This window comes from Chenopodium quinoa, unplaced genomic scaffold, assembly GCF_001683475.1.
Source record: "Chenopodium quinoa cultivar QQ74 unplaced genomic scaffold, ASM168347v1, whole genome shotgun sequence".
NCBI classification, from domain to species: Eukaryota; Viridiplantae; Streptophyta; class Magnoliopsida; order Caryophyllales; family Amaranthaceae; genus Chenopodium; species Chenopodium quinoa.
The window spans coordinates 6,486,875-6,508,899 of NW_018744704.1; the positions used below are offsets into that span (position 1 = coordinate 6,486,875).

General features: G+C 40.5%; 2 protein-coding genes and 1 long non-coding RNA gene across 3 annotated transcripts; 2 read left to right on the forward strand and 1 right to left on the reverse strand.

Annotated features, from left to right (window-relative positions):
- Positions 1-988: 988 nt before the first annotated feature.
- Positions 989-4,021, forward strand: LOC110703023. The gene is made up of 3 exons (XM_021880780.1): positions 989-1,864; positions 1,964-2,156; positions 3,057-4,021. Exons 1-3 carry the CDS (start codon positions 989-991, stop codon positions 4,019-4,021), a joined length of 2,034 nt encoding a protein of 677 aa, XP_021736472.1.
- A 597-nt stretch (positions 4,022-4,618) lies between these two features.
- On the forward strand, positions 4,619-5,083 carry LOC110703024. The gene has a single exon (XM_021880781.1). The coding sequence runs from the start codon at positions 4,619-4,621 to the stop codon at positions 5,081-5,083; it is 465 nt and encodes a 154-aa protein (XP_021736473.1).
- Positions 5,084-16,041: 10,958 nt separating this feature from the next.
- LOC110702973 lies at positions 16,042-18,649 on the reverse strand. Its single transcript, XR_002507641.1, has 2 exons — positions 16,826-18,649; positions 16,042-16,370 (listed from the first exon to the last, which is right to left on the reverse strand). It is a non-coding gene; the product is annotated as an uncharacterized LOC110702973 (long non-coding RNA).
- Between the last annotated feature and the right edge of the window lie 3,376 nt (positions 18,650-22,025).

The window sequence follows — 22,025 nt, forward strand, 5'->3', positions numbered from 1 at the left end:
ACACATGGCGGAACCTGACTGGTCCACTTGTCAAATGGTTATTGGTGGATAAAAATCCCCTAATCAAGAGTGATTCTTGGTCCTCACATTCCCAAGGTGACGAAATGGCAGGACCACAAGCGGATGTTTTATTTCGTGAGTTCGGTAATCTGGAGGATTATGAGCTCACCGGTGGGATATTGCTACCCGTCACGGAAACTAACTTCACCATCCATCCTCAATACACTCGAATGGTTCAAGCGGAGCAATTCTCGGGTTCGCCATGTGAAGACACCATTGAGCATCTCGATAGGTTTCTTGAACTTTGTGCCATGATACAAATCAACCAAGTTTCTTAAGAATACATTCGGATGCACCTATTTCGGCAATCTCTTGCGGGGGAGAGCAAAGAAGTGGCTCAAGCAAGTCAAGCCTAATTCTCTCACAACATGGAGGGAAATTGTCCAAGCATTTTTTAAAAGGTTCATCTCCGAAGAAAAAAACCGCCGACATGAGGAGGAAGATAGCATCTTTTGAACAAGAGGCGGAGGAAAGACTTAGTGAAGCTTGGGAGAGGTTTAAAGAGTTGGTGCAAGCATGTCCTCACCATGAATACAATCAAAGCTTACTCATGAGCTTCTTCTATGATGGTTTGGAACCGATGTCTCGAGCCAATTTGGATGCGGGGGCGGGTGGATAATTGATCAAAGTCCCTCAAAATCAAGTTGAAGCAACAATTGAAGAGGTAGTAAAAAACTACTCTTGGGGAGGAAGAAGGAGGAATGCGCCAAAGAAAGGTGGGAAGTATGAGTTGGAGAAAGTCGATCAATTGCAACATCAAATTGAGCATTTGGGAAAAGGGCTTGCAAAGTTGAATACTAGTGTCTATAGTGGGGCGAGCTCCTCCCAAGTCAACTCTTTCTCTTGTCAAAATTGTGGTGGTACAAACCATGACACATCCTATTGTGGAGGTTTAAGCCCGGAGCATGTAGTCAAGGCTCATAACAAGATGGTTGATTCACAACTAGCACAATTGGCCAAGAGGTTTCCTATCAACTCATCTTCCACTTTACCCGGACAATCACAAACCAACCCTTCCAATATTGTGAAACCCGACTCTTGCAAGGCAATCACATTGAGATCGAGTACATCTTATGAGGGTCCCGAGGAAGAGGATGGCAAGGAAAAGAAGGAAGGAGAAGAGAAGATGAGTGAAGATAAAGAAGTTGAAGATGAGAAGGTTGATGAGAAAGAGAAGAATATGGAGAAAAAGAAGTCTAAGGATGTGGTGACATCCTCAACTTCTAGTGAGGATAAAAATCTTGATGGACCGGTTCCTTTTCCCGGTCGGCTTGCGGAGAGAAAATTGAATGACAAATTTGCAAAGTTTCTAAGTGTGATGAAAAACTTACACATTAACCTCCCTTTCATTGAGGTTTTCACACAAATTCTCTCATACTCCAAGTTCTTGAAAGACATTCTCACCAACAAAAGGAAGCTCAATGATGAGCTTATCACTCTTCCCCATCAATTGAGTGCACTTGTTCAACACAAAATGCCCAAGAAGCAAAAGGATCCGGGAAGCTTCACCTTTCCAGTCAAGATTGGGAACATGGAAGCTAGGGGTGCCTTAGCCGACCTTGGAGCAAGTGTTAGTTTGATCCCTCTATCCATTGCTCAAAAGCTTAACATTGAGATGATCCCCACAAGGAAAATTATTCAATTGGCTGATCGTTCGGTGAAGCTACCTTGTGGTGAGCTTGAAGATGTCCCTATTCAAGTTGGGCATATCTATGTGCCTTGTGACTTTGTAGTGATGGATATGGAAGAAGATGTGGATACACCTTTGATTTTGGGCTGTGAAGCTCTTAAGACCTTAGGGGCGGTAATCAATTGCAAGAACAATACCATTACATGTGAGGTAGCCGATGAAAAAATTGTCTTTGAATTCTCCAAGCTACTCAAGACCCCCATGGTTGAGAAGTGCTATAGGGTTGATGTTGTCAATGAAGAGCTAGATCGTTTGGGAAGGGTTATGATGAGTCCTCAAGATCCAATGTTTGAAGCTATCACATGTGAGGAAGAGTCCTCAAGATCCATTGAAGAAGCCAAAGAGGAGGAAGCGAGTGAACCTAAGCATGATGAGCTAGAACATGAGGAGGAAAAATTGGAGGAGAGTTCTAAGCCTCCTCCCTAGGTAGAACTCAAACCCCTTCCCCCTTCTTTGAAATATGCTTACCTTGGAAATGAAAGGGAATACCCTATTATTGTCAATGCTTCCCTTAATGGTCTTGATTTGGAAAAATTGATTATTGTTTTGAGAAAGTATAGAAATGTGATAGGGCATAGCATTGATGATATCAAGGGCATTAGCCCTACTTTATGCATGCATCGTATTCACCTTGAGGATGATCACTCCACCTCCATTGAGCCTCAAAGGAGGTTGAACCCCAACCTCCAAGAGGTTGTCAAGAAAGAAATTTTGAAATTGCGCGAGGCGGGTATAATCTATGCTATCTCCGATAGCAAGTGGGTTAGCCCGGTTCACGTGGTTCCCAAAATGGCTGGAATGACCATTGTCAAGGGAGAAGGAGGAGAGGAAATCTCCACCTAGACGGTGACCGGGTGGAGGATGTGCATTGATTATAGGAAGTTGAACAAAAACACTAAGAAAGATCATTTTCCTCTCCCCTTCATGGACCAAATGTTGGAAAGATTCTCCCATCATGCTTTCTTTTGCTTTTTGGATGGATATTCCGGCTTTTTCCAAATTCCTATCCATCCAAATGATCAAGAGAAAACTACTTTTACATGTCCATATGGGACATTTGCATACCAAAGAATGCCCTTTGGGTTATGCAATGCCCCGTCAACTTTCCAACGATGCATGACCTCCATTTTTTAGGAAATGCTTGAAAATGAGATTGAAGTTTTTATGGATGATTTTAGTGTTGGTGGCTCATCTTTTGACACATGTCTTATTAACCTTGAAAAAGTTTTGAAAAGGTGTCAAGAGACGAGTTTAGTGTTGAATTGGGAAAAATGCCATTTTATGGTCGAGGAAGGTATTGTCCTAGGCCATAAAGTATCAAAAAAGGGCATTGAAGTAGACTCGGCTAAGGTTTCGGTGATTGCTAAGTTGCCCCCTCCTACCTCCGTCACGGGAGTGAGAGCTTTTCTTGGGCATGCTGGTTTTTACCGGAGGTTTATCAAAAAAATTTCATCAATCACCAAGCCCTTAACCAAGTTACTCAAAAAGGATGTTGTGTTCAATTTTGATGAGGCTTGCCTTGAGGCATTCCAAAAGCTCAAGGAAGCCCTCATCTCCTCTCCTGTTGTGCAAGCTACGGATTGGAGCTTGCCTTTTGAGCGAATGTGCGATGCAAGTGATTTTGCAGTAGGTGTCGTACTTGGACAAAAGAAAGAAGGAAGATCTTGTGTCATCTACTATGCAAGTAGAACGCTCGACGAAGCTCAAAGGAATTATACCATAACGGAGAAGGAAATGCTAGCGGTTGTCTTTGCCATGGATAAGTTCCGGTCCTACCTCATATGCTCAAAGGTGATAGTCTACACAGATCATATAGCGATCCGCTATCTTATGAACAAAAAGGAAGCGAAACCGCGTCTCATCCGTTGGGTTCTTTCGCTCCAAGACTTTGACATGGAGATGAGGGATAAAAAGGGAACGGAGAATTATGTGGCAGATCATCTATCTAGACTTCCTTTTGAGAATAAGGAAGAGGTGCCTATCAATGAAGAGGTAGGGTTTGAGACCCTCATGGCCATGGCATCAGCATCAAGCCCTTGGTACGCGGAAATTGCCAACTATTTAGCATGTGGAGTCGTTCCCCCGGAATTCTCCTCTCAACAAAAGAAAAGATTTTTCAAGGAAGTGAGGAGATATTTTTGGAATGATCCTTATTTGTTCAAGCAATGTGGAGAAAGCCTCTTTCGGAAATGTGTTCCGGATCATGAGATAGAAGGAGTTCTTGAACATTGCCACTCATTGCCATGTGGAGGGCATGGAGGAGTTGAATAGAGCGTGGCAAAGATCTCCCAATCTCTTCTTTGGTTGCCAACAATGCACAAGGATGCCCGCAAATTTGTCTCACGGTGTGATAAATGCCAATGAAGTGGTGGCATAACCAAAAGGGATGAAATGCCTCAACTAAACGTTTTGGAGGTCAAGCCATTCGATGTTTGGGGTGTCGACTTCATGGGGCCTTTTGTCTCTTCTTGTGGAAATCTTTATATCTTGGTGGCGGTGGACTACGTGACCAAGTGGATTGAAGCTATACCATCCCCCACCAATGACCATAAAGTGGTGCTCAAGCTTCTCAAAAAACTCATATTTCCACGGTTTGGGGTTCCTAGAGTGCTAATCAGCGATGGTGGTTCTCATTTTGCCAAGAAGCAATTCGAAGCTCTCCTCAAAAGGTACGAGGTTCATCACAAGGTTGGTCTCCCTTACCACCCTCAAACACAAGGACAAGTGGAAGTGTCCAATAGAGAGATCAAAAACCTTCTTTAGAGGATGGTGAACAAGTCTAGAAAAGATTGGTCTCTCAAGCTCGATGACACGCTTTGGGCTCTAAGGACGGCATACAAAACCCCCATTGGCACGACCCCCTACTGGATGGTGTATGGGAAGGCTTGTCACTTGCCGGTTGAGTTGGAATATAATGCTTGGTGGGCGATCAAAGAGCTCAACATGGACATGTCCTTGGCGGGCGAGAAGAGATTGCTTAAGCTCAATGAACTTGAGGAGCTCCAATATGATGCTTACGATAACTCGAGGCTCTACAAGGAGAGGACTAAGAGATGGTACGACCGACATATAAGGAACAAGAGCTTCAAGGTTGGAGACAAGGTGTTGTTGTTCAACTCTAGGCTACGGTTATTTCCCGGAAAACTAAAATCCAGGTGGTCGGGGCCTTTCACAATTTCGAGGACTACTCCTTACGGGTCTTTTGAGTTAGAAGCGGAGGGGAACAAGTTCATGGTTAACGGCCACCGTTTGAAGCTCTACCATTGCAATGATCAAGTTGGCATGATTGAGTGCATGAGGCTCAATCCGCCGGATCCTAAGCCACTTCCTTGAATATGATGTGAATGGTCAAGCTAATGACCTTATAAAGAAGCGCTTCTCGGGAGGCAACCCGAGTTCTCAACTCTTTTGATTTTTTGTTTCTTGTATTTGATAAGTCTTGGACGATTTTTCTTTAATCACTTATTGTGTGTATGTTTGTTCTTCCATTAGGTACTTGGATCTTTGGGATTTTAATCTATTAAGTTGAGCTTGGAGAGGAGAAGGAGAATAGAAGAATTGAAAGTGGAGATGCTAGGAGAAACCCTGGAGAGGGCGTGCACAGAAGACCCGCGGGCGTGGCCCATAGGCCCGCGGGCACGGAGAAAAGGTTTCAGAATTTAAAAGAAAGGAAAGATGCATTTGAGATGCCCGAGAGAGGGCGCGAACAGGAACCCCGCGGGCGCGGCATATACTCTTGCGGGCGTGGACAGGCACAAGCGCAGGCGCGCATCTCTCCTCCGCGGGCGCGGCAGTCAGCAGTTCAGAATGTCATAAAGTTGGAATGCCGGACCCGCGGGCGCGGCATACAAACCCGCGGGCGCGGACAGGGTATGCCGCGGGCGCGGCCCTTCAGAGCTGCAACTTCTCCTTGAACTCTCAGCCATATGCCCGAATTCCTTTTTCACCCAAATCAGTTTTTTCCCTCTTTCTCTCTCTACTCCTCACTCCATTCCAAGCCCTAACCCATTCTTCATCAAATTCCTCCCCAAAATCATCAAAATCCATCAAATTTCATCACTTTACTTGCAATTTCTCAACAAAATCTCAATTTCCACCATCAAAAACCCAAAAATCTCGGTACTACTTCTTGTGAAGGATTTGGTTCCACCATTGAAGGGTTCTTGGAGTGGGCTTTTCTTCTTCTTCAAAGGCTAGTAGGAGTACTCATTTGAATTCATTGTTGGTATAAATTTCTCTTCTACTCTTTATTTCCTTTGGATTTGAAGTATATGCTTGTTTGAGAAAATTTCATGTTTGTTTGAGAAAATTTCATGTTTGTGATTTTGCATGTTGAAATTATTGATGGTTGTACTCCTATTATATATTCATTTATCATCTTGACCATTATTGATTGTTAAGTTGTTGTTTGTGATAATTGTCTCTCCATATAGATTTCCTTGTTGTGAGTTGTTCTTGGTAATTACTTGGAGGTGTTCTTTGTGGTGTTTGATTGGATTCGAAAGTTGTCGCGGTTGATCTTGGTGTGGCTTATTGAGGAGAATTTCTTGGTATTAGTATATTTGTGTGGTAAAAATGGTGTTTAGTTCAAAGAAAAGAAAGAGTGGGAAAGAACTTCAAGGTTCATCCTCCTCAAAACCCCAACAAAATGAACAAACACAAACCGCTCCACCACCTCTACCACCCCTCAAATTCCACAATAAAAACCACAAACCCATCTACGACAACCTCCTAAACAGGAATTTGAGACAAACCAAGCATTACCACCATCCCACCGCCACCAAGCTTGGCATCGACGAGGATTGTTGGTTCTTGTTCAACAACCTCGGGCTCGGTTCCTTTGTGTCAAGTGCATATCGAACCTACAAAGAGCCTACCCTAGAGTTTCTTGCTTCTTTCGAAAGTCGTGCCGCAGGGGATAATGATCTCTCCATCTCCTTCCAGCTCTTTAACAAAAAAGAAACCTTCACCCTCCGCCAGTTTAACGAACTACTGGACTTCAACCCCGATGCCGATATGTTCTTCCCCGAGCATGCAGGCCTCCATGCTTATGAGCCTCTTCATTGTTGGAAGGTCATTTCGAGAATGGACGCTTTCAACTCCAAGTACTCTTTAGCCAGCCAGATCATGCACCCAGCCATCAGACTTCTGCATCGAATTCTCGGGTACATGGTCTTTAATAAACAAGACTTGGGGAAGATTACAACTGAGGAAATCCGGATATTATGGCTAGCTACGCAGCCGGAGATTGGGCATAGAATGAACTTCAGGTTTCTTTTCACTAAGTGTATCGAAGGTGTCCTCTTGGGCACAAGGAAGGGGGAAATCCATTTTGGGGGAATGGTCACTCGGATAGCCGAGAAGTTGGGGCATTTGGCTAAGCTTGAATCTTGCACCCCCGTGGGGAAGAGTGATGGGAGTGATATTTGGCTCGACCTCGATCAACTAAAAACTATGAAATTCATTGCAGATACCGAGGATCGAGGAAGGACTTGGAGCTTACTTGTCTCCCATGAACATCATTGTTTCCTTCCCAAGCCGGAATTCACTTCCTTCACAAGGGAAGGAGTAAATTATCCATGGTGTGTAAAGAAGGACTCGGGTGTCCTTCCTAGTGCAAGAATGGTTATGGGTGAAGGGTCCGGTCAAAGCCATGAAAGTAAAGAGGATGAGTTCCCACAACAACAACAACAACAACAACAACAACAATAAGGAAGAAGGCAACAACAACAACATCATCAACCCGACTACCAACAACAAATGGAGGCAATGAGAGCCCAAATGGAAAGCATGCAACTCGGCATGCAAGGTATGTTTGCTTCCCACCAACACCTCTCTTACCAAACCAACGCTTTATATGATTTGAGTGTACGTAGAGGGGATGTAACCCCCCAGTCAACTACCCATGTGTGGCGGCCCAACAAGGGCCCGTGCCATCTTGGGGGTGGGGGGTGACAACCAACCTACGTACCCTTATTGGCAGGGTCCCTCGGACCCCAATGTGCCCAGGCGTGATTTCCCCGATGAGTCCGGTCATTATGATTACCGGGTTTCGGGAGGGAGTGATTACAGGGGTGATCCTAACTACCCCTATGTTGATCCCTCTCACCCCGCACCCCTTGTTCAACCCGAGCCACATGACCAGTTATCTGCATCCCAACTTAACCTCTTCAAAGGTCATTATGGGTGGCCACCTGGCTACTCCGGAGGTTGGGACCCCTACGGCCCCCCCTCGGGTTTCACTTATGATAGTTGGAATGCGGATAACGATGGTGCCGACCCTAGTGGCCATTAGTTTCCCCCTTGTTCTTTTTGTTCCCTCCCTTTGTTGTCCTTCCCCTTTATTACATGTCCTTGTGTCGCATCGAGGACGATGCTTTACTCTAGTGTGGGGGGGGGGGGGGATGTTTGAGTCAAAGGAGATTGTTGGGAATGCTTGAGCTAAGTGTGGGGGAAGGAACCTAGGACTCAAGGGACTATTTAAGGGTTTTGGGTGTAGGTGTCGTTGGTAGCGTTGTTGTTGTTTGGTATCTATGATGTCCATTTCTATGATGATGATGATATGATGATAATGTTATGATGATGATGATTTTATGATGATGGTATGTTTGGGTAGTAGGTCATACCCAAAGAATTGAGTTCATTGATTTTATTTCTCTCTCTAGTACTAACTTTCTTTTCTTTGTAGTGCTTGCCTTGTTTTTCTTTGTTTTTCTCTCTCTTGTAGCTTGGAAGAAATTGGAAGCGACACGTGGAGGCACGGTAAATTGCATGGTTTCTTTATTCTTTCTTCAAGAGACATGGGTGAGATCTTTCCTTTACTTTTCTTTTCTCTTCTCGTGTCGTGTTTAGTTTAGGATTTAGCTTAGGAAGGAGTTGAATGGTTCGAGGATATTTGCATGCGGTTACAAGGAACCTGGGATCGTTGGTATTGAGACCGAACGATCACTTGTATGTCGATTGGGATTTATTTGAATCTTTAAGCCTCTTATATGAACCTTCTTGATTCCCTCTTTCTTTTGTTCTACTTCCTTTTGTGTAATAAGCGTAATTATGGCATGATGATATGGTTGTGTTTTGGAACTTGCTTGCTACATTTGGACTCTATCTCCGTGATGATGCATCCTAGAAAGTTTGTCCTTTTTCTTAACTGTGTGATGAGATGCACATTTCGAGATTGTTGTTGATTGAATTAGACGAGCCTTAGTTAAGGTAGCAAGGGTAAGAACTTGTGAGGGCGTTTGAACCCCTAGTTCATGGGATGTGGTAAGATGGAGTTGCTCCCTGTAGTGGATTTGAAGCCCTCTAGTTGGTATTTGATTACTTTTCTCGTCCCTTGTGAGGTTCACTTTGTTCAAGCCTTCATCAACTTGTTGAGCGGCGTGTTAGGATCCTCGACTATGCATGTTTGAATCCTTGTGTTGACTATTAGCTCCCAAGATCGTGACCTTGGACCTTTGAGGGAGGAAAAGGGCACCATTTCTCATTTTTATCTATATTCTCTTTTATTTAGTTACAAATTTGATTTTTCTTTTTGCATCAACCTTCTTGCCAACCAATTTGAGCCTAATGTTTTCCCATTCTTGTCTCAACCTCATTACAAGCCTAGCGACCTATGTTTACCAACCCTTTTAGTTAGTGAAGCAATGGGTTTGCGAGGTTAGTGTGAAAGAGCGTCATGAATGTGAGCATGAATCATTTGTGAAATTGTTTTGTAATTCTAGAGTTGAATATGTAAGGAAGATCAGAAAATAGTGTTTCAAAAAAAAACAACAAACATATATATATATATATATATATATATATATAATATATATATATATATATATATATATATATATATATAAATGAAATGAGAAAATTATTTATTTTGTATGTACTTGAATAAGGGGTGGTGATGTGATGAAATCGAAATGTTGGGTGACTGTTTGAGTTGTGGTTGTTTCTTGAGTTTTGTCCATGAGATTTGGCCACTCTCTTGCTTCGCTTAGGATTTACCACCACTATTTCAAATGTTCTCCCTACCTCTACCTGAAGCCAAGTCATTACAACCCTAATAAAGACCCTTAGACTTTAGGGGTGCGTGGTCAATAACCGGTGGAGGGAGATGGTTTTCAACCCTATGGAGAGAGCGTGCATAGTTGAGATGTCGGGATGATCTTTTACCTCCTCAAAATGAATCTTTTTCCGGTTCCTTCGTGGAATCATGAGGAACCATCTAGGGGGACGATTTGAAGCTAGTGGGGAGAACGCAGACCGTTTTAGAGGGGATTAGGGCGGAAGACAACTCACTAGTTCTCTATGCTTAATTGAGGCTTGACTCTTGAAATCTTTAGCATCTTGAGGCGTGCATGCATCATGTAGTGGAGAATAGCTAATATTCTTTGATGTTTTTGACATGGTTGAGTCCGAATAAAGCATTTGTCCTTTTGATCTCTAATGTTGTTATTCCAAAACCATGTCATATTATGTTTGCCTTTGTGGTGTTTGATTTATCTTTCTTTCTTTGTCTTGCTTGAGGACAAGCAAGAGGCAAGTGTGGGGGATTTTGATGTGTGGCATTTATGCCACCATTTTACCCTTTTTCGTTAGAGATTTCCCCCGGATTTGTCACTTGTTTATGCCTCTTTTCACCCCTTTTATCTCGATTTTAGTCACTTTAGCTCCCTCTCGTGTTTTCCCTTCCCTTTTGTCTTTTCTTTTAGTTTTTACCTCCTTTTCGTGTGTTTTGATAGCTCATAGCACTCGTGGGCGAATCATGGGTTACTAGTTCGAGAAGAGATGCTAAGGGAGATTGCCAAGGAAGTGGAGATGCCAAAATGGAGAGGGTGCGCTGATGAGCATAGCCGCGGGCGCGGACAGGAAAGCCCTGTTGCCAATAAAAGAAAGTGGAGATGGCGTGCCGCGGGCGCGGCAATCTGGGTTTGACGAACTTAATACCCAACTTGGAGAGGGCGCGGAGCCTATTCGGAGAGCCCTCTCCCTTGCCCTTTTTCTTCTTTTTGGTAGAAGACTACAAATAGTCTTTAGCTTGAGTTTTTGAGGCATTCACTATTCCATTGGTTTTAAATCATTTGTAGAGAGAGAATATCCATGTCTTCTAGAGAGAGAAAACACTAGTCTTCAAGAATCAATCTTTGTAATCAAATATTCAAGCTTTCTTCTAGATTGTTGCTACTACTTTGATGATTTGGTAATCTTTCATCTTTATAATATCAATCTTTACTTTTGTTTCTCTAGTTTTTGGTTCTCTTTGTTTTATTGTTCTACTTGAGTTTTCATTCATAAATATTCAAGCTTTATTAGTTTCTTTGATTTCCTTTCAAGTTACAATCATGTTAGGTTGTGTTGATATTGAATATATGCTTATGTCAGTTGTTATGGCTATTCTCTTCCTTCTAGATTAGGTTTTTAGCTAGGGAAGAGGGTGAAAATCATGAGTATATGATTATCTATTGATTATTGATTGGGATTTATTCTTGAGTTGATGATTTGAGCTAAAATATGCTTGGAGTTAGTGTGTGCACCACTAATCCTAAGAGTCTAGCCCTTGATTGAATGCATGAGAATGATTTAATCTAGGTGTGAATGATTTCATCCACTTGCTTGAGTAGTTGCATGAGAATGAACTATCTTAGGTAGAGTTTATACTCCTAGAATTGGTTCCTTATTGGTTTTCATTAGTGTTCCTTGTTCATGATTGAATCCCCCTCTCCCTAGTGCTTTGTCATTGTTATCTCTCTAATCTTGTCCATTTATTTGCATTTAAGAGTGTTTAATCTATTTCTATTGTTTTTAGTTTATTCTAGGCTCAATAGTAGTTGATTTATCCATAGGATTCTTCAAACACAAATCTCAATACCCCTTTTTTGTTACTAGCAATTTATCCTAGATTTAGTATTAATTGTGCTAAACCCCCGTTTCCTTGGGAATCGACCCTACCTTACCGCTATCTAAAGTAAAATTGATAGAGTTAGGATAGGAGATATAAATTGAAATTTTGATCTAGGATAGTAAACTAACGACCTATTGTCCACCGATCAGTAGCCGATTGTGGTGGAAGCATCTAAAGAAGCTGCGCCTGATGCCGAGACAAGTAAGAAGGATGCCTCTTAGAACCAGGTGTCCCATACTGATCAGGCGGCAATCAATATCGAAACTCTACCACAACCTTAAAGCTTTTTATATTCAATCTTTTCTTCGGCCTGCGTGCCGTTTGTTTTTGTATCTCTTTACCCGGCCGAGGGGCCGGGGTACCGAATATTTTGCCGGTCTTTATGGCCGGCTATTTATATGATTTCAGCGACCATCTTTTTTGTCGTCTTTGCTTATCCAGGTTTCGAATTTTACTTTGTTTTTTCAAATTTTTTGCTAAGTGTCGAGGATCCTTGATATCCGCTTATATGTCATACCGACTGTTTTACATGGCCAAACGTTGCGAACAGGTACAATGTGAGGGCTGCTTATGCCCCTGGTCGACTAGTTATCTTAGTTCCAGGTTAGGCGATCAGTCGGCCATTTACCCAGTCGGACCCCAACATATTTTGATGAAAACGTTAGGTTTGCTTAACTTGAAACAAGTTAGAAAAAAAATAGAAATAGTTCCCGAGTCCTTTCTTGCCAAAAAGCAGTCGACCTGTGAACCAACTTTTCAAACATGCTTGGTTTGAAGAGAAAACATCTTAGCAGGGTTTGGGTACGAAAGCTCTGGTTCGCCTTTAGGCAGGTGGACTCGTCATACCTTTTGAATCCTGGCTAAGTATGAGAGTGATTATGGGTAACCTTTGAGGTTACTCAATCGTCATGTTTATGCTTGAGTAGTAGAGGTACCAAACGGCGTAGGCCGGCTAGTCCCTTTGATTCAACAATTTTGTTGGTTATTTACTCAAGATGCGATAACCTAGTAAGAAGAGGGGTTTGAATGCTCCTCTATAAGAAACAGGAGGTATATTCAAAAACCTTTTAGATTTCGAACCAAGTTTTAGGGAGTGACTATAAGTTGACATTGATGTTACTTAGTCACCGTCACTTCTGTTTGAGTAGTAGAGGTACCAAGCGGCGGAGGCCGGCTGGACCCCTTAATTCGCCAATGTTTGTTGGCTATTAACTCAAGAGGCACCGGCTGTACTTATCCCAAGTAATACAGTCGGTTATCCGACGCGGATGCTAACTGCTAACACTCGTTGGATCAGTGATAGAGTTATCCTTGTCTCAAAAACGGCTACTTGGTTGTCTTTGTGGACAGTCGTATAGGTGTCGTGTAATTAGTTTATAGAACAATGTTCCACCCAAAAGGGAGCTGCTCTCTGCGACAAATTTCATCCGAATGGATGCCGCCGGACGCCTGCTATGATGTTGGGACAGGTCGGATTAGTTTTTTTATAAAAAAAAAAGTTGGATCAGTTAGCTGGGCGCCTGGTCTGATCATTTCGGCCATAAGCCTTAGGTAGTTCTTTGGTGAACTAAGTATGGGAGAGTAGTCGGCTGTATAGGTACAGGCGGCATGCCCCTCTTTATTGAATGCGTATTTGAAAACTATGGAGAGTAGCCGACTGTTTTACCAGTAGGCATGCCCCTTTTAGTACAAAATAGATGAAGTGAAATAGCAAACTTTTATTAGTAGCTCTCGGCTATTTACATCATTCAAAAATAATACTTTTTGAGATTATCTACATTCCAAGTTCGAGGCAAGGGTTGGTCGTCTGGTGTTTCCAGGTGGTAGGTACCGTCTCGAACCTCTTCATAAATTCGGTAGGGTCCCTCCCAATTGGGATTTAGCTTGCCTGCCTCATTAGCCCTACCGACTGCTTCCATTTTTCTTAGAACAAAATCACCCACTTTGAGTGGACGCCTGTGCACCCTTTTATTGTATGACCTTGTCATTCTCAGGCGGTAGATTTCATAGCACAGAGCCGCATTGCCCCTTCTTTCTGGAAGTGAGTCCAATGCCAAGCGCATAGACTCCCAGTTCGCCTCTTCGTCATACAGCATTACTCGAAGAGTCGGCTCGTAGTGTTCAATTGGAAAAAACAGCTTCTGCACCATAGGTTAGGAGAAATGGAGTTTCCCCAATCGATCTTTTTAGAGTTAGGGTGGGGGGTCGCCTCTCAACCCTGTACAGGCTTCCTTCTACCAGACTGAGAAGGTTTCCTATCCGACTACTCCTTGGAGGGAGCAGGCGTCTTCTTATTGATTAATTCTTGGATCTCTCCTTTGAACCCCCTCATGAAGGTCATGAGTTCGTTTCTTGTAATAGGAGCAGATCCTTCAACCGCCTGTTGTTGATCAGGCGGTGAGCCGGCTGGATTGCTGGGTCCAGCTTGGTAATATACCCGTTCTTTCCTTTTAGTGTGACGGGTGCGTCGAGCTCTTAGGGTCCCGTCAGAGGCCGTGTGAGTCTCGACATTGACTTCATAAATGAGGATAATAAATGCTTATTAAACTATCAGCTACTATTCTTACTTCATTAGCCTTAGCTTCATAAAATATACTAAGCATATTCTGATATCAGAAAATTAATCAATCAATCGGATACTATCTTCACAGATGATGCAGTAAGATGAATTTAGGATATACCACATTGAAGCAGCTGTTATACTATGTGTTTTGGGGTTTTCTGATTACCTGCGGGAGAGTTACAATTTCGAGACTGGAACCGTGTGCCTGTACCTGCAAAGCAACGGAGACTCCGGGTGGAAGGAGCTCCGCCTCCGACGGTCAAGTTAGTACTTGTTTAAGGAGTAATTAATGCAGAAAAAGGTAAAGGGTTTTCTCTAGGTGAGAGTAATTAATTGGCGTAATCTCGTTTAATGAGGATTAATGATGACATTTATATGCCTTGGGATGCGTGCATGTCTTAGGTTTAGGTCAACCTAGGGCTTCTTGGGCTTCCACAAGACTTTGGACCTAGGTGGCCAGTTTCTCTATTTGGCATCGGGGAGGACACGTGTCGTGTCGTAATTAGTCCATGGTGGACTGATGAATACCTAACACGTGGCAGGCTCTTGTTGGCCCACGTGGCGGACACATGGCATAACTTGATTGGTCCAGTTGTCAGGTGATGATTGGTAGGGAAAAATCCCCTAATCACTATGCTTACAAGTGTTTGTTGCAGGTTGCAGGTTGCAGGGAAAATTTGCAATTGATGTTAGTGAGGCGCTGGCTGCTAGGAATGCTTTGCAAATCGCAATTGAAGCAGGTCTCAATAAAATTATATTGAAGACGGACAATGCTAAATTGTACCATCATCTCAAGAGCAACAAACGAGAGAAATGAGGTTGCTCACATATTAACACATTTGAGTAAATGTTATGTTGAGATGAGAGTGTGGATCATAGAGGTGCTCGATGGTTTATCGGATGTAGTGGTTCTTGACATTTCAAGTCTTCCTTAATAAATTTGCTTGTTTGCTTTGTGTCCAAAAATAAAAAAAATAAAAATAAAAAGTAAACCTATTAGCTCAAATGGTAGAGCACTATGCGAATGCATAGAGGTGTAGGTTCGATTCCTACATAGGTTATATTAAAAAGTAATTACAAAACACTTTAAAGTAATTCAAAACATCTCAAAAGTATATCAAAATAGCTAAAACATAAATCAAAAGTAAATAGTATTTACTTAAAAGTAAATAGTATCTACTTAAAAGTAAATAATATTAACTCAAAAGTAAATAGTATTTACTTAAAAGTAAATTATATCTACTCACAACTATTCAGTCTAGGGTACACATTGCTAAAAAGAAAAAGCAGGGTATTAGTTTACCAACATGTTTTATCTTTAACCCTGAGATAAGTGACCTTGAGTTTCTAGTAATAAAAGTATATACAAAATAAGTTAAAGTAAATAAAATATTTATTAAAGTAAATAGAAATGAAATTCACCTTCTCTACTTCTAAAATAAAGAAATTGCTATGATAAAATGCTTATTGACAGTCTCTAATTGCTATGAATGCTTAAATACGTAGTGTAAGATTATAAGACCTTCTGTCATACCTTTAATCCTTGGATAAGTGAGCTTGACTTCCTAAGTAATAAAAGTAGATACAAAATAAGTTGAAGTAAATAAAATATTTCTTAAAGTAAATACAAATGACCCTACGTGGGATTCGAACCCACAATAAATAAATAATTACTCAAAAGTAAACCAAATAATCTTAAAAGTAAATAAAATAATCTATAAAGTAACTGCAATAAAGCCTTGGGTTATAGTAACATAGTTTTGTTCTTTTATTTTGTACCTGGGTAGGGGTTAGAGTTGGAGATGGGGCATGTCATTGTTTGGTGATAAAGTGTTGAACTCAAAATATCTCAGCTCAAAAATAAATAAAAAAGGCTAAAAAGTAAATTAAAACATCATTAAAGTAAATAAATAATATTACTTCTACTCATGCTTCTGCTGCTCCTCCTGCACAGGTTGTACTCTTGCTCAAAGCAGCTTCCCGATCATTTACAAGAAGGTGGATATGGATGCATATGTTTGAGTGGGGCGGGCTATTAGGCTTGGGACAGTGACCATGGATGAGTTGGATAAGGTTGTAGCAGCTGGAAAAGTATGCTCATACAATCATACTACACTTCTTCTGCAATTGCTGAAGCTCTCGCATTAAGATACGACCTCCAACTAGAAAGAAGATTGGGGTATTTAAAAGTAAATAAAAAAGAATCTAAAGTGAATAAAAAATACTTTTAAGTAAATTGAATGAAATACACACAAATAATTGAAAGAAATAATTTCATCTCATAAATAAACCTACGTGGGATTCGAACCCACATCGTTTGTGCACTTGCACAATGCTCTATCTATTGAGCTAGTAGGCTAGTGTATATTGTTGAAGTAAAGAAAATTACTCAAAAAGTAAATTAAAAAAATAAAACGATCTCAAAAGTAAATAAAACGATCTCAAAAGTATTCCTCAATTGAATGTTCACATTATATTAGTATTCCTCAATTTCAGCTTTGAATTGATTGAAATTGAATAGTTTAATCAGTCGTCTTAAGAGACTATTCGAAATTTCTTGTCAAACAGTTGGATTTTCTGATGAAAAAAAAAAACGTAATGCAAGACAGAAATTTACCCTAAGAATAATTTACATGATGAGAGTCTCCTCAGCAATCCAATCTCTTGTGACATGATTTTCCCTGCTAGAAATAAAATTCTGCAAACAAGCGACTGTTAGATATATGCTGAAAATAATAAGATTTCACCTCACCTAAAAAGAAGTAAAATATAGAAATGCAACTCATAAGACCAAAGACCTGCATAAAACTGAAATCATTGAAAATTATTCTGTGCGAATCATGAACTTGCCACAGTTAATCAGCAGTGCAACAGTTTTCTGTAAGGGCAGATGAATAGTTTTATAAACTGCATCCCCACATGAAGGTAATACTCCATAGAAAATGTCAGATATCGGTACCCCTCATCTCTATCAAAAAAGTTCCTGTTAGAAATCCTGCATAAGGACTGAGTTTGCCATGTAAAGAAAATAATGACAGAAAGCTCACAAAGACACAACAGCAAGTCTATACTGATTTTCTGAAGGATTTCCAATAAATTTAAAATTAGGAAATCAAAAGAAGAAACAAATTCCACACATAGAAAGCTCAAATTGCTCAAAATGCTTAAATTAGCAGCAGTACAACTCACAACGAATGCATCAGCATTTTAGGTTCACCGCCCCCACAGACTGGGCACATCTGATCCACACTCACACCCCTCCTGATTAGATTACCAAGAACAGCTACATCATTGTGCAACGCTCTCCATCCGAAAAGCTTAATTTTTGGGAGTAGCTTTGTAGCTCATAGAACTCCCATGCCTGGAAATTGCTCACAGCAGTAGAGGCGTGAGCATTTCTTTAAGCCTGAATCTCAGCATGGTATGCGCTCTAAAAGTATATACAAAACACTCAAAAGTTGATCAAAATACCTCATATGTAAATAAAAATGATTTAAAAGTAAATCACATTAGATCTAAGGTATAACCATGTCATCCATATGACAAATAACCATGTCATTATCCAGGCCATATGACAAAAAAGTCTATAACAAGCAATGACATACACAACATCTGTAACATAAAAGAGAAACCATTGTATATAGTTCCCAAATGAGAAGATGAGAATGAGTTCACATCATCACATGTTCATAATATAAACGCAAAAGTAAGTTAATAAATCTAAAATGTAAATATCAAAATTAATCTATGAGAATAGTATAAAGTTAAATTAATCTAGATCTGAAAGCCACAATCAAGAACCAATATCAAATTACTTCAGAAAAGAAAATCAAACCAGAATGCTGCAAATTTAGCAATTAAAATGTATCAACTATATCAAACGAATTATAATTATTACAACCAAATAACAATAGAACATAAAATTACTACCAAAACAATATGGAATCATATATTTGATTAAAATAAGCGAACAAAAAAAATCAATCGAACAAAAATTATCAAAAATGAACCTTAATTTCAACAATATAAATTTCAAATATGCAAACATTTAATTGCAAAATCCCTAAAATATGAACTATAATCACAAATACTGAAACAAATAATTGGGAAAACCCTAATATCCACAATCAAATTCGCAAAAACTTGTTTCAAAATCGAATTGAATCAAAGCAACAACAAAAATGAAAATAAATCAACTTACCTGCCCATTTATTTTCCTAAGCAACAATAATCAGAGATAGATAACTATCAGCGCATAGGCGCTATTGATGAAGGAAGCAAATAGGATGACAATCTATGTAAATATGTTGAAGTTGGGTGGGGACAAGGTGCCACCTGGAGGAAAAAATAACGGGGCAAAGAAAGTGAAAACGGGGAAACCAAAATCTAAGCGGCAAACCAAAATGAAGTCTGACAAAGCAACTTTCCTCTTTCATTCCTCTCCCTTCTTAAAGCAAAGTTTGACTGTTCAATGGCGAATTGAGCGAAATTATATTGAAGGCATTGAAATCCTGTCCCAGGTGCATTAAAACCACTCAAATGGCGTAAATTTGTCAATGGAAATTGAGGATGAGAACGAGGTTAGCTGACATTCTTGGCGTGGATGTAGCTGAAGCAATTGGTGACGGTGGACAACATGGACATGGCTGCGCTCAGGAGCTGCATTTTGATTGTGAAAATGTAATTTTCATACATGCATTATTGTAATTAATCAGTTTGAAGGTAGATTTGTAATTAATTTTGGAAATGGAGAAGTGTGATGTAGTCGTTTATAGATGGTTAGTAGTTAATTTGTGAATCCGAACTACATTTTGACAATGCGAAATCGTTTAACTGCTGATTTATTGGGAGTTGATTTAGCGGAAGCATTGCGTGAAGGTGGTGAAGGTCATGGTTGCGCAAGGGAGTTGCGGTTTGATAGTGAGAATGTAAGTGTTTGAAACCCCTATGTAGGTCGTTCTGTTGTGTATGAGGTAGTCGTTTGAGTTAATAGTTAGTAAGGCATGAATTGAGGGTGTAAACAAAATTGAATTAGCTGAAAAGGTAGGGTTTTTTGGTGTCTCTCAATTATTGGTATTGTGCCAATTTATAGTTGTTGTTGATAGTGATTAAATAAGTAGGCATATTGTTTAAATGTAAGTCATTTAATTTTTTGAGTGATTGTTGTTGGTATTGTTAGATTGTTGATTGTAACCTGATCAATTGGTGAGTGTGGTTAATCTGTGTTGTGTCTGTTGGATTTTGGAGAAGGTTGAAATTAATAGTGAGGGTTGTCTTTAAATTCTAAAATTAATACTTGGAAAATGGTTGTTCATTGGTTTGGTGGTTTCTGTAGCCATGAAAATGATGTTATGTATAATGTATATATTGTACTTTGTGTTACTTGTGGTGGTTGTGTTGTGTATATGATTGTTTTGTGGTTGTGTCATTGTTATAGGGGGGTGATGGTGGTGAGGATGATGTATGTGCTAATGAGGAGGGATTTGAGAGTGAGCATGGGTATGGAGAGGGAGATGAGGAGGAGAATGAACATGGAGCAGAAGATGATGGAGAGGAATGGGGGTCAGATTATGAGGAGGTTGAAGTGGAGGAAGGAGTTGAAGATGAAGGAGTTGAAAATTGAGGGTTATAAATGAGTATTTGAATTGGATAATTATAAAATGTAGACTCTTTTAATTAGATGAGGAAGATGTTAGGCTTAGGTACCTTTGTTATGGTTAGGACCCTTTATTGTAAATTTGATATGAACTTTAATCCAAGTAATTGAGTAAGTAAATGGCTAATTGATAATGTTAAATTGCCATAATCTTTGATATGAAAGTAGATTGTTCATTGTTATTTGATAAAATGGTTGTTGTAGTTGAGTTGATGAAATTTGTTTAATGTATTATAATTGTTTGGGAATGTGTTGGTTTAAGAATGGTAATGGAGTGAAGGATGAGTTGCTGCTATTTGTATGAGTTATTGGCGAACCTGTTTGTGTTAAAAATTGTACAAACAAAAAAAAATAAGCTTTGAACTTGTTATTTATCGAACCAGTTGCTGTTAAAGAAGGTAAAAAAATAGTTTTGTTATGAATTATGTGATCATATAGTTTGTTGAGTTTGGTGTTGTCGTGTATGTGTTTGGTTATTGGTTGTTTGTTATAATGTTGTATTTTCAATGAGTCATGGTTTTGCATGTGAATTAGGTGGATGTAGCTGATGGATATGAAGATGGTGGGGAGGATGATGTATCTGTTTATGAGGAGGGATTAGAGAATGTGGGATTAGTGAGTGATGATGGATTATGAGAAGGTAAGGTGCAGGAGGATGAAGAGGGGGAAGGGTTTGAGGTTGAGGATACAGCGGCAGATTACGAGGAAGATGAAGGTTCAGCCTGGTGTTAAAGGGGAATTTGATGGGGCTGGTGAAGAAGGTTCCTCATTCATAACCCCAAAAAAGAACATGATAATGGTGCACACTGTGTTTGGTGTGGAAGAGGAAGTACCACCCCCAAGTTTGGGCATGGTATTTGAGAACTAGGATGAGTTGGATACCTATTTCTGGAGTTATGCTAGGCAAAAGGGTTTTGGTATAGTGAGGGCTGCTTGTGGGTGGGTGGATGTGAAGAAGGAATTGGAAAAGGGGAAGTGTTGTAAGCAGAGAAGGAATGCAAAGTGGACTTGTGACTGTTATGGTTACCCTTCAAGGAAGAGTAAACAGTATGCACTTAAGGAAGGGTTGTTGCAAGATGAGGAGACAGTTCAGAAACGGAAGAATAAAAAGTGCGGGTGTCCTATGGAGTTGTATGCCAGTGTTAATGAGGAAGGGAACTGAGTTGTTCGAAGGCTGAATTTGGAGCACAAAGGTCACATTGTTACTCCGGGAAAGTCAAAGGATGTAGCGATGTACCGGAAGTACGAGTTAATGGTGAAAAACAATCACTTGGTGAAGCAGGTGCATACGGCGAAGAAGTCTAAGGTGAAGGTATCCCAAATGTACATCTGTTATGCTCGGGAGCGTAATGGAGTGAAAGAGATGACATTTACGCAAAGAGACTTGGAGAATGCAGTGGCTCAGAAAACGAGACTTGAGCTTACTGAGGGTGATGTGAATGGCATGATAGAGTACTTCAACAAAATGAGTGCCGACAATCAGAATTTTTTCCATCTATGTCGGTTTGGGAAGGACGGGGCATTACAAGATGTTGTGTGGGTAGACGCGAGGAGTAGAGCTGCGTATGAGGAGTTTGGAGATGTTGTGTGTTTTGACAGTACGTATTTGACAAACAAATTTCACCTTCCCTTTGCTGTGTTTATTGGTGTGAATCATCATGGGCAGAGTATTTTGTTTGAGTGTGCATTGATCTCTCGGGAGACAGCGGAGACCTATGAGTGGGTGTTGAGGACTTGGCTACATTGCATGGGGGGTAAAGCTCCTATCTCAATCCTAAAGAATCAAGATCCGGCGATTAGGAAAGCTATAAACTTGACTATGCCTGAGAGTTGCCATAGGTGCATATGACACATACTTTAGAAGTTTGGGAGGTATGTGGGTAAGCATGCGGACTATGAAGCTGTAAAGGATGAGTTTGAAAATATCATTTATGGTAGTTTAGATGCTGATGAATTTGTAGATCGTTGGGTGGACGCAGTTGATTATTACAAACTAGGAGATAACAGTTGGCTCGAAGGTACTGCAATTCGATTTCTTCCCTTTTTTTTTTTGTTTTTTGTTTGTGATTGTTGCTGATTTCTGTTAGAATATGCATAGGTGTAGTTGTCTGTGTTCAGGGGACTGGAAGCTGTTTCAGTTCTGATTTAGGGTAGGAGCAGG

Bases quoted from the DNA above. Each gene is read 5' to 3' on its own strand.
- LOC110703023 (XM_021880780.1), top strand. From the start codon at position 989: ATGGTTGATTCACAACTAGCACAATTGGCCAAGAGGTTTCCTATCAAC. The intron at 1,865-1,963 runs GTAATCAATTGC...ATGGTTGAGAAG, and splicing joins CTCTTAAGACCTTAGGGGCG to TGCTATAGGGTTGATGTTGT. The intron at 2,157-3,056 runs GTTCTAAGCCTC...GTATTGTCCTAG, and splicing joins GGAGGAAAAATTGGAGGAGA to GCCATAAAGTATCAAAAAAG.
- LOC110703024 (XM_021880781.1), top strand. From the start codon at position 4,619: ATGGTGTATGGGAAGGCTTGTCACTTGCCGGTTGAGTTGGAATATAAT.